General features: G+C 35.3%; 1 protein-coding gene across 1 annotated transcript; it reads left to right on the forward strand.

Annotated features, from left to right (window-relative positions):
* Positions 1–2,737: 2,737 nt before the first annotated feature.
* Positions 2,738–9,502, forward strand: LOC126705145 (putative disease resistance protein At1g58400). The gene is made up of 6 exons (XM_050404086.1): positions 2,738–3,026; positions 3,656–4,041; positions 4,392–4,601; positions 4,880–5,074; positions 8,624–8,763; positions 9,271–9,502. Exons 1-6 carry the CDS (start codon positions 2,738–2,740, stop codon positions 9,500–9,502), a joined length of 1,452 nt encoding a protein of 483 aa, XP_050260043.1.
* The last annotated feature ends 3,171 nt before the right edge of the window (positions 9,503–12,673 follow it).

The following is a 12,673-nucleotide window of genomic DNA, read 5'->3' on the forward strand; positions in this document are numbered from 1 at the left end:
AAATACCCTCACACAACTTCTTAGACTCTCTAAAATACCTCTTTCTTTTAATTAAATAATTTTAAATTAAGAGTCTGTTTGGATACCGCTTATTTTGCTTTGAAAATTTATTACTGAAAGTACTGTAGATAAATGTAAAAAGTAGTTGAAATAGTACAGTGGGGCTCATGAATAGTACTAAAAAGTGCAGTAGGGCCCATGAATAGTAGCAAAAATAAACTGAATAGTGAAATAATTTATAATTTTCATTACTTCCCAAATGTACACTAAAAAACACAAACCGGTCAAAAGAGTAATTCATTGTTCCTAAAATTTAAGCTTTTGTCTTTATCTTCCTTATTCACCTAAAACTTAAGATACTATCTTTATCTCATTAAATTTTTTTTTAAAAAAAAAACCAAAGAAACCAATAAAAAATAAAAAAACATTATTACACGTGCAAAGTACATGTGATGAGTCTAGTAACTTATAATAAGTATTATAAGAGCATTAATATTTTTGGTGCTAAAAAGTCAAATTGTGGCATAAAAGCTACAAATCTTAGAAAAGAGACTATAGAAATCTTAGAAAAGAAATCTTGCCAAAAATAATCACAACCAATTTTTTTATCAAACTTTCTCTCCTTCTTCCACTAATTCTCTCTCCTAATTTCGATAATGATATTGCTCCAATTTTTGTCCACATCAGAAGTAAACATCATTTTATACAATATTGGGCAAAAAAACTCATCTTGTATGGCACATCAGCTAGTAATATTAATATCAAGAGTAATGCTACAGTCACAAACTATTTTGCAATATCTTTACAAAATGTTGATGTGGCCAACCTCTTACTGGTTTTCATCTAGGCCCATCATTGATATCACTTTTTTCATTTACTAATAATTACTTACCATATCAACAGTTTGTAAATTTTTTTATAAAATAGTTTGTATATTTAGGATTATTCTTAATATCAGTAACCTTGCCCTTTTGTTGCGACATATTCGCTGGCATCAAGGCAAGTGGGTGTACTACTACCATCTAAAGGTGAGCGAATGCACACACTTTAAAAAAGCATCAAGTACCACCGCATACTCTTGATGTGATGATGACTTCATAAGTATAAGTGCTTGTGAAGTGTGAGGGGAAATGGTCCGGATTTAAGTCTCTAGGAAAGAGTTTCACACATATATATACTTATATTAAACTAGAGCAAAATTTCTATCTTATATAAAATAATAATAATAATAATAAAAAAAAGATAAAAAGCATCAAGTTAGATTGTTAAAAAAAGGAAAAAATAGCAAACTAACATTAATTTCTCAACTATCTAGTTAATAGGTTCAGTTTTGAAACTATTTTTTTTTCTAGCATCTCGAGTCTTTTAAACTCGATTTTGGCCAATAAATCGACCATCAAACACTCGATTTCTATGCTCAATTATTGCCAACGTGGCAAAGTTTGCCACATGGGTACATAGAAATCGAGTCTCTAAGACTCGATTTCTAAACCTTATAAGTACAACCATATCAGTAAGGCACCAGAACATCAGGGAAGGAAGCACCAGAACATCGGGAAGGAAGCAGAGAAAAAAAAAAAAAAAAAAAAACCAGAAATAGAAAGAGAGATCGGAGTGGTTCGCGCGACCCAGGCGCGAGCCCAGGCGAGACCCAGGCAGCGCGCGGCCTGGGTCTCGCGAGCCCAGGCGAGACCCAGGCAGCGCGGCGCCTGGGTCGCGCGAGCCCAGGCGAGACCCAGGCCGCGCGCTGCCTGGGTCGCGCGACCCAGGCAGCGCGCGGCCTTGGCTCGCTTTTTCTCTCCCTCTGATCTGCCTCTAAGCTCTGATCTGAGCCTTTGGGATGGCGCTGCCTGGGCTCGCGCGACCCTGCACTTTCTCTCCCTCTGATTTGCCTTCTAAGCTCTGATCTGAGCTTTGGATTGATTCTTAGATTTGTTTTTTTTGGTATTTTGGGTTATCTACGAGAGTTCAAGTTTTAAAAAAAATTTTTGAGTTAGAAATCGAGTCTCTAAGACTCGATTTCCAGCTAGGCTCCACATGGAAAAAAAAGCCACATCAGACGTGGTCAATCCATGAAAATCGAGTCTCAAAAACTCGATTTATAGGCCCTAAATCGACTCTTTAAGACTCGAGATGTTAGAAAAGAAATTAGTTTCAAAACTGAACCTATTAACTAGATAGTTAGGAAATTAATGTTATTTACCTATTTTTCCCTTAAAAAAAAAAGAGGGAGGGATTGAAATTGTTTTTTAAACAAACCAAAAAAAAAAAGTTAAAAAAAAAAACCTTTCCTTTTTTATTTTTTTATTTTTTTTATGCTTTTTCTCCTCGCTATCTGATTTTCATTTTCAGCCTGTACCTAATCCCTCATCTCTCTCTCTCTCTCTCTCTCTCATCTTCTTTTTCCACTTTCCTCTTTCTCATCTACCAGTCTTCCTCCACCAAACAGATGCTTCAAGTTCATGCCTTCAACGAACTTCTCTCTCTCTCTCTCTCACTCTCTCTCTCTCTCTTAATTTTTCTTAAATTCTAGTTTAATCCAACTTGATGCTTTCTTAAAGTGCGTGCATTCGCTCATCTTCAGATGGTACACCCACTTGCCTTGATGTCAGGTGAATATTTTGCGACATAAGGGCAGGGTTGACTGAAATCATACATACAGAGAGTGCCAATTCTAGCAAAGTTTTCACAGATTATCTTCCAAAGCTCCAATTCATCTTCTTTTCGGTGAAGCGAAATGGCTGAGGCTGCTGTTTTGGGTGGCGTGACAAGGGTTGGTGTCTGTCTCGCACCAGGAGTAAAATTCTTGTGCGGGGTGAGTAACGAAGTTGAGCTGCTAAAAACTGAGCTCAATCTGATGCAAGGCTTATTAAAAGATGCAGATGTGAGGCAAGATGAATCAGAGACTTTAAGACGGTGTGTTGCTGAAATAAGAGATCTTCTTTGTGATGCAGAAGCTGTCATTGAGAAATATTCCTTCAATGTTGCAAGCAGAAGGGGTGGAGGCGTACAAAAGGTCATGAAGAGTTATACTTGCATCTTGGATGAAGCAATTACTATCTACAAGGTTGTGAAAATCAGGAAAAAATTTTCTTATTTGGAAAAGACGTTATACAAGAGAAGAGGAGCTGGCGACATGCCCCCACGCCCACAGCAAAGGGAAACTTAAAATATTAGCAGATCCCAAACAACCCATAATCAACCAGAATTTAAAAAAATTAAAATTAATAAATAAGTATATTACATATGCTGGGAGCAAGGATATCCAATAACAACTACGGTTTAAAAGTACCAATTGTTTAATAAATTTTAAAGCCATTTTACAGATTTTACAGGCTTTTGAATCTTAAAATATGGTTTAATGTTAGGACAATTGTAGGTTTACAATGTAACATTCATGTAAAGTTTACACAATTGCACGAAAAATGTACAATATCATACAAATTTATTTAACCTACGACTATAGGTTTACCATGTACTATTCATGTAAAGTGCATACATTTGCACAAACAATAAACAATGTCGTATACATTTGTTTAATTTACAATGTAAGGTGTATAGAAAGAATAAATGTAATATATGTGTATATATATATATATATATTCCTAATGTTATTGTTGTAGTTGTTATTGTCATTGTTTTTGTCTTTGCACAGACTCTATAATCAGTAATGAGATGGAGAGATTAGGGAAGGAAATGGTTAAAGATTGTGGGGGTATTCCTTCGGCCATCTTCGTACTTCAACGCAATTTAGCAACAAAGACATCGGAGGAGTGGCGGGATCAGGTTAGGCATGTTCCTATAAAAGAAGACTTACAAGTGATCAAAGTGTTAGCTTTAAGTTATTATGATTTGCCTTCTTGTTTGAAACAATGCTTTCTATATTTGGGCCATTTTCCAAAGGGTTTTGAGATACCAGCGAAGGAATTAATTCGAATGTGGATGGCAGAAAGTTTTATACCAGAAATTCAGCATGAAAGAGAAAGGGAGAATACAATGGAGATGAGGGGAGAATTTTTTTTTAAAGGAACTAGTTCGAAGGTGCATGGTCCAAATTGGGAAAACGTACTCACTTGGAAGGATCAAAATATGTCGAATCCATGATTTTATGCTATTCTTTTGTGTCCAAATTTTCTTCAAATCATGAATATTCCTTCTTTGAAAGAAAGGAGAGAGAATGATGATAAAGTTCGGAGAATTGCCATCAACGAGGAACAACATAATTCTGATCCATCGCTTCGCTTGATGATATCCAAAGATTATCCTCACCTCAGGTCTCTTTTATACTTTTGCCCTGATAATTTGGATAGTTTTTATTTGGTGAGATCTATGTTCAAGAACTTTAAATCACTTAAAGAGTCTTAAATCTCAAGAACTTTGGCTTTTACAAGAGAGAATTACCTAAAGACATCGGATGTCTTATCCACTTGAGATTCTTATCTCTGAAAATGAGCAACATATATAACATGCCATCATCCGTAGGCAATTTGAGGTGCTTGCAGACATTAGATTTGCGGTCTTGTACAAACGGTTTTAGAGTGCCAAATGTGTTCAAGAAGAGAAAAAAATCGAGGCATTTGTATCTGCCCATAAATTATAGGGTAAGTGAGAAGTTGGAGTTGGCTAATCTTCCTAATTTGCAGACACTAGTGAATGTTGATCTCAACAAATGTAATATGAGTCCAACATTTCCTTCTCTTCGGGTTCTTGTCATTGGCACGATTCTTGCAATGAAGAGACAACAGATATAGTATTAATGGTATCAAGTTGTCCTCATTTATATAGGTTGAATTTGAAGTCAAAGATACAGCGGTTGCCAGAAGATGATAGAATCTGTCAACATATAGCCAAGTTAACCTTAAAGTTCACTTTTCTTCAGGAAGACCCAATGCCAATATTAGGGAAGTTGCGCAAATTAAAAATCCTCCGCCTCCTTCTCAATTCCTTTGAAGGGAAGCAAATGACTTGTAATAAAAATGGATTTCCTCACCTTCGTTCTCTTGTCCTTAGTGGTTTAACAAACCTAGAGGAGTGGGTGGTGGAGGAAGTGTTGGGCTTTGTGGAGCCTAGTTGTGTTTGATCTGGTTGTTGACCCGACCCAACCCAAATAATGTGGCGTATGTTTTTTCTATTTTTTGTTTCTTACAGGTTGGGAATTCGGGTTAATTCCCTACAACTGGTATCAGAGCCAGGTTTAGGTTTGAGTGGGAGCAATTGCAGAGGAAGCAGGAAAGGTGTCTAGAATAGAAAATTTTGATGGCACAGACTTCGTGTATTGGAAGATGCAGATTGAAGATTAGCTCTATGGGAGGAAATTGCATCTGCCTCTTTTGGGGACAAAACCTGAGACTATGAAGGCTGAGGAATGGGCTCTTCTTGACAAATAGGTACTGGGAGTTATCAAGTTAACTTTGTCTAGGTCTTTTGAACACAATGTTGTAAAGGAGAAGACCACAGCAGATCTGATGAAGGCTTTGTCTGGTATGTATAAAAAGCCATCAGCAAACAACAAGGTGCACTTGATGAAGAAACTATTTAATTTGAAGATGGTAGAGAATGCATCAGTAGCACAACATTTGAACGAATTTAACACTATCACAAATTAATTGTTGTCTGTAGAAATTGATTTTAATGATGAGATTCGTGCACTGATCGTTTTGGCTTCTTTGCCAAACAGTTGGGAGGCAATGAGGATGGCAGTAAGCAATTCTACAAGAAAGAAAAAGCTGAAGTACAATGACATACGAGATTTAATTCTGGCTGAGGAGATTCACAGAAGAGATACAAGTGAAACCTTAGGATCTGGTTATGTCTTAAACCTTGAGACAAGAGGCAGAGGCAATGACAGAAATTCAAATCGGGGTAGATCAAAATCTAAAAATTCTAATCAGAATAGAAGTAAATCTAGATTAGGCCAACAAGTATATTGCTGGAACTATGGGAAAATAGGTCACTTTAGGAGGTAATGCAAAAGTCCTAAGAAGAAGAATCTGCTAATACTGTAATAGAAGAGGTACATGATGCATTACTTCTTACAGTAGACAGTCCATTTGATGATTGGGTTTTGGACTCAGAAGCTTTATTTCATACCACTCCACAATGAAAAATCATACAGAATTATGTTGTTGGTGATTTTGGTAAGGTGTATTTGGCTGATGGTTCAGCCTTGGATGTTGTGGGTAAGGGAGACGTCTGGATATTATTACCCAATGGGTCTGTTTGGTTACTGGAGAAGGTTTGACATATTCCTGACCTGAGGAGGAATCTAATTTCTGTTGGACAACTTGATGATGAAGGACATGCAATACTATTTGTTGGTGGTACTTGGAAGGTTACAAAGGAAACTAGGGTATTGGCTCGTGGAAAGAAGACTAGTACTCTATATATGACCTTAAGTCCAAAAGACACAATTGCAGTTGCTGATGCAAGTACTGATACAAGCCTATGGTATCGCAGACTTGGTCACATGAGTGAGAAAGAGATGAAGATGCTGCTGTCAAAAGGAAAACTACCAGAATTGAAGTCCATTGATTTCGGCATGTGTGAAAACTGCATCTTAGGAAAGCAGAAAAATGTGAGCTTCATGAAAACTGGTAGGACACTGAAGGCTGAAAAATTGAAGTTAGTACACACTGATTTGTGGGGGCCTTCTCCGATTGCATCCTTTGGAGGTTCAAGGTACTACATCACTTTCATTGATGACTCAAGCAGAAATGTATGAGTTTATTTTCTGAAAAATAAATCTGATGTATTTGAAACTTTTAAGAAGTGGAAGGCCATAGTTGAGACAAAAACAGGTTTGAAAGTAAAATATTTGAGATCAGGTAATGGATGAGAGTACATAGATAGAGGGTTCAGTGAGTATTGTGCTGCACAGGAAATTAGGATGGAGAAGACCATTTCTGGGACACCACAGCAGAATGGTGTGGCTGAGCGCATGAACAAAACTCTCAATGAGCGTGCTAGGAGTATGAGGTTGCATGTTGGACTACCAAAAAATTTTTGGGCTGATGCTATTAGCACTGCAGCTTACCTGATAAACCGAGGACCATCAGTTTCCATGGAGTTCAGACTTCCTAAGGAGGTTTGGAGTAGTAAAGAGGTAAAATTTTTACATTTAAAAGTTTTTGGTTAAGTTTCTTATGTTCATATTGATTCTGATGCTCGTAGTAAACTTAATCGAAAGTTTAAAATATATTTTTTTATTGGTTATGGTGATGAGAAATTTGGCTATAGGTTTTGAGATGAACACAACAGGAAAATCACCAGAAGTAGAAATGTGATATTTAATGAACATGTTATGTACAAGGATATGTCAATGGTAGTGTCAGATGTTATAGAGATAGATCAAAAGAAATTTGAGTTTGTCAACTTAGATGAATTGACTGAAAGTACTGTCCAGAAAAGGGGTGAAGAAGATAAGGAGAATGTAAATTCACAGGTAGATCAGAGTACACTTGTAGCTGAAGTTTGTAGATCTTCTAGGAACATTAAACCTCGATAGTGTTACTCACCCATTCTAAATTATCTCCTGTTGACTGATGGTGGTGAGCCAGAGTGCTATGATGAAGCCTTGCAAGATGAGAATTCATGAAGGAGGAAATGGATTCCTTGTTGGGGAATCAAACATGGGAACTGACTGAATTGCTAATAAGAAAGAAGGCTTTGCATAACAAGGGGTATACAGAATAAAGAATGAGCATGATGGTAGCAAACGTTACAAGACCAAATTAGTTGTTAAAGGGTTCCAACAGAAGGAGGCATTAACTACACAGAGATATTTTCTCCAGTTGTGAAGATGTCAACAATTAGATTGGTACTAGGAATAGTGGTTGTAGAAGACTTACATCTTGAGCAGTTAGATGTGAAGACGGCATTCCTTCATGCTGACTTGGAGGAAGACCTTTACATGATTTAGCCAGAAGGGTTCATTGTTCAGGGATAAGAGAATCTAGTTTACAAACTGAGAAAGAGCTTGTATGGCCTAAAACAAGTTCCAAGACAGTGGTACAAGAAATTTGACAGTTTTATATATAGAATTGGGTTCAAGAGATGTGAAGCTGATCATTGTTGCTATGTTAAGTCTTTTGACAATTCTTACATTATATTACTATTGTATGTGGATGAATGCTTATTGCAGGGTCTAGCATTGAGGAGATTAATAATTTGAAGAAGCAATTGTCCAAACAGTTTGCAATGAAGGATTTGGGAGCTGCAAAGCAAATCCTTGGTATAAGAATCATTAGAGACAAAGCTAATGGCATATTGAAACTTTCATAGTCAGAGTATGTGAAGAAAGTTCTTAGCAGATTCAACATGAATGAAGCTAAACTAGTGAGCACACCCTTGGGTAGTCATTTCAAACTAAGCAAAGAACAGTCACCGAAGACAGAAGAAGAAAGAGACTATATGAGTAAGGTGCCCTATGCCTCAGCTATTGGCAGCTTGATGTATGCTATGGTGTGTACCAAGCTAGACATTGCACATACAATGGGAGTTGTGCGCAGATTCATGAGTAGGTCTGGAAAGCAGCATTGGGATACAGTCAAGTGGATTATGAGATATCTGAAGGGGTTCATCAGATACATGTCTTTGCTTCACAGGTGCAAGTTTGAAATTGCAGGGTTATGTTGATGCTGATTTTGCTAGTGATATTGATAGTAGAAAGAGAACTACTAGGTTTGCTTTTACTCTGGGTGGTACAACTATATCATGGGTTTCAAATCTACAAAAGATTTTCATTTTGTCTATTACAGAAGCTGAGTATGTTGCAGCAACTGAAGTTGGAAAGGAGATGATTTGGCTACATGGTTTCTTAAATGAATTAGGTAAGAAGCAAGAAATGGGCATTCTACACAGTGACAGTCAGAGTGCAATCTTTCTTGCCAAAAATTCAGCTTTTCATTCAAAGTCGAAGCATATACAAACAAAATACCACTTTATCCATTACCTTGTTAAAGATAAGTTGGTAATACTTAAGAAGATTTATGGATCTAAGAACCCGGCAGACATGTTGACTAAAGGTGTCACTATTGAGAAGCTAAAGCTATGTGCAATTTTAGTTGGCCTTCTAGCTTGAGGATAGGAGGATGAGTTGCAGGGATGAGGGATTGTGTTTTGGAGGATTGCGGTTGATGTTGGTGATTGAACTAGTCTCCAAGTGAGAGATTTGTTGGGTTTTGTGGAGCCTAGTTGTGTTTGATCCGGTTGTCGACCCGACCCGATCCGAATAATATGACATGTGTTTTCTCTATTTTTTGTTTCTCACAGGTTGGAAATTCGGGTTAATTCCCTACAGGAAGAAGCCATGAAAATACTCTGTCATTTGGAAATTGCTTGTCAGGCACTAATGATGATTCTAGATGGATTGAAGTTTGTTACTACCCTCCAGGAATTGGATATCAGCACCATTCCAAAGTCATTCAAAGACAGATATAGTGAACAAGGAATAGAATTTGACAAAGTCGCACATGTGCGTTCCTGCAAACTTTACGAAGAATGATATCTCGTTAGGTAATGAGTTATTTCAGTGAATTCCTCTACTTTCGTAGAAAAAATAGAAGAATAAGTGAAAATTCTTATACTAAAATTTTTCAAAAGTTTGGGCACAAATCCTGTCGCTTATATAGCTCAAATCTCTCTCAGTATCTTTATTTATTTTATTTTTTAACTCATTATCTTTAACTAACCCAATAGTTTTCGTAATAATCTTTAGAAAATATATGTCCCTAATGTATTTTTTTAATAGAAATGCAGGTTTCCCTCCCCTAATTAAGCATGTTTGGTAAGTTTTGAATCCAAAACTATGTGTTCTTCATTTGGCTACCATATCCTTTTTATTTATTTTTATTTTTATGCACATCAGAATGAAATTTATTTAATTGATTTGCAAGTTTCAGTATGAGCTCAACTGTATTATATTAACTATTTACTTTTTTCTTTAATATCTAACGTGAGACTTCACCTTTTAACTAACTTCATTACTCACATGTGAATTTTCTAAAAAAAGAAAAAATTCATGAAAAGTGTGACAAGTTATACAACACAAGATACATTCTCCTAAGGATTTTGAAACAATTACCTTTTTGTTTTTTAGGAACAAACACTCACAAGGAGTACACACAATTGTGGTTTACTATTAATCACTTCAATGAATTATTCCATGAGTTTTTCTTAACAGTTTCTTCATTTATTTCTTCCCCTATTTAGGGTCCTACCATTTTTTTTTCGTTTTCTTTTTTTCTGAAAGATAATTAAATTGGTTCAATTATCCGTCATAAAAATATTGGTCGATAGCGTAAGTATCGATGTAAATGTTACCTTGATGAGTTCATGTCTTTATTATATTTCATTTGATGTCGTTCTGGGCTATTATTTTAGATGGTTGTCACTTGTCTCCCTTTTCATTCTCCTTAATCTGGTTTTTTGGCAGGTGAAGTCATTTACAGTGCAAAAGTTTCTACCCTTCTTCAACCCATATAAAAATGAACAAAATAGTGTCATTGATTTGTAACTCATACAGGTTGGTGTCAGTTATAAAATTTGTAGGACTTCTTTTTCGGTTGAGACAATAAAATTTGTAGGACTTGATTGCACAGACACGGTAACATATTCTTAGCTGCCTATTTGTAGTGGTGGTGTACGTAATGCAAAATTTATAGTTTAGAAAACAAATAATTGAAGTCAGTTTACAAATGTAAATTTGTATAAATGAATGAGTTAGTATAATTTTTCGTATTTGTGTTCTAGTATAAAAGAATAACTGTTGATTTAATATTTTTCAAACTCTTTGTTTCAGTTAAGAATTTTGTAACTGAATTGGCACATCCCCATATTAGAAGTACTTGGGGTTTTAAAGAAAACAAGTTTAAGCTACGAAGTTAGTAGCATATTGAAATCATCTACTAAAAAGGTCTTTGTTTCAAGAGTTGCGCTAATGTAACCTTGATTCAAACACAAAATGTCCAATTTTATTGGAAAATAGATCGAAAGGCTTTTTCAATTGAATTATGATAAATATCCAGTTTTTGCTTGTTAGAAACCCTTATTATTCCAGTTCTCCACACTCTTTGAATGTTCTATTTTTGTAGGGTTGCAGATAAAAGTTCTTCAGGAATGTAGGGTTCAAATTTGACAGAACTCCTATGATAAGGATTCTTGAAGTTTCAAGAGGCGTTGAAGCTTAACTCCAACGGAACACTTGGAATATGAATAAGGTTTCTTTGAATGTCTTTAAATTTTAAAGATTGGGATGTGGAAGTTCTTCAAGACTGTAAGGATTGGATTCAATTAAGTTTTGACATTTGGAATTTTGGAAATTCATGGAAGCGTGTAGATTGATTCCTAGATTGGTGAGTGTTTATAAATGCCTTAAATTCCTATTATGATTTGAATATCTATTTGGTTTTTCCTGTCTAAGAAGGAAAATTAACATGATTACTTTTGAGTTTCCTTTGTGGAAAAAAGTCTATTCCTTGATATTTGAAAGGAAATTCTATTTCTTGTAAGAAAATAATTAATATTCCTTGTGAATTAAGTAATTCATTCCTCATTTCTACAAAAGAATAGGAATTGAACTCTTAAAGATAGATAGTGCTATAAAGTATTTGATAGTTTTGGTCCAAAGGTTCTCCCATATGGAAAGAGGAGAAGAATTATAGGATCCAGCATGAAACTAAATGAGGAAAAAAAAAAAAAAAAATGCTTGGGAGGTGTGTTGAAATAATTGTCTAGCTTTGATTTGCATGCCAAAATACTAATTTGAGCCCTAACATTTTTTACCTAATTTAACCAACCCTAAATGGGATAGTCAAAGTTTGACCAAAAGTCCAATCATATGATATCAAAGAATTTGTGCTCATTTTGAAAATCATGAATTTCCCCTTAAAATGACAATTCTTGGGCCTATATCGGAGTTGAAATGGATAAGATATCGCAAAAAATCAAATTTATGGTTAAAAACATTGTCCATTTTTGTGACGTGTGATTATAGTTTAATTTTGATTAAATTATAATCAAATGGCCACCAATTGATTTGAGTGGGAAGTCATTGGAAAGGTCTCATGATAAACTTCGATTTAACATGCTTGGATGGCAAAAATATCCCACTTGAATAAAAATAATATACAAAAAAAAAAAAATTTAAGTGAGAATTTTATACAGAAAACATGGGTTTTCCACAATTTTTTGAGTCCTCCAACATGCTGCATGGGGTTTTCCATATCTTACTTAACCAAAACAGAGGTCGGCAAGTGTAGACACTCAATTTTGCAACTCCCATTTTGTCTTTGTATTACACTGCATACATCACCATATCATGTCTCAAGGGAAAAACTGTAATTTTCTTTGTATGATCTCCAAATGCATTCATGAAATGAATTTTACTTTATAAACCAACTTGAACATAGAGTTTTAGGTCAAAAGCCCCAAATTTTGAAAAACCCAATTTCAAAAAGTAAACCAAATTGAGCAATTAATCATCATACTAGTAAGGAAACATCATATAATGAGTTAATCAATCAATTGCACAAGTCAATTTTACCAATTTAAGCCCAATTGAATAAAATCCCCAATTTTGCGAAGTTTCAAGCCCTAGAAATTCAAATTTTTCTCAAAACACAAAATTGATCAAATTAATGCATGAGAATCACATGTATATCATCTAGGGACAAAA

Source organism: Quercus robur, chromosome 11 (genome assembly GCF_932294415.1).
Source record: "Quercus robur chromosome 11, dhQueRobu3.1, whole genome shotgun sequence".
In the NCBI taxonomy this organism is placed as follows: Eukaryota; Viridiplantae; Streptophyta; class Magnoliopsida; order Fagales; family Fagaceae; genus Quercus; species Quercus robur.

Coding starts and splice junctions, on each gene's coding strand:
- LOC126705145 (XM_050404086.1), top strand. CDS start 2,738: ATGGCTGAGGCTGCTGTTTTGGGTGGCGTGACAAGGGTTGGTGTCTGT. Junction 4,042..4,391: donor TTAAAGGAACTAGTTCGAAG/GTGCATGGTCCA, acceptor GGCTTTTACAAG/AGAGAATTACCTAAAGACAT. Junction 8,764..9,270: donor TTGTCTATTACAGAAGCTGA/GTATGTTGCAGC, acceptor TGTTTCTCACAG/GTTGGAAATTCGGGTTAATT.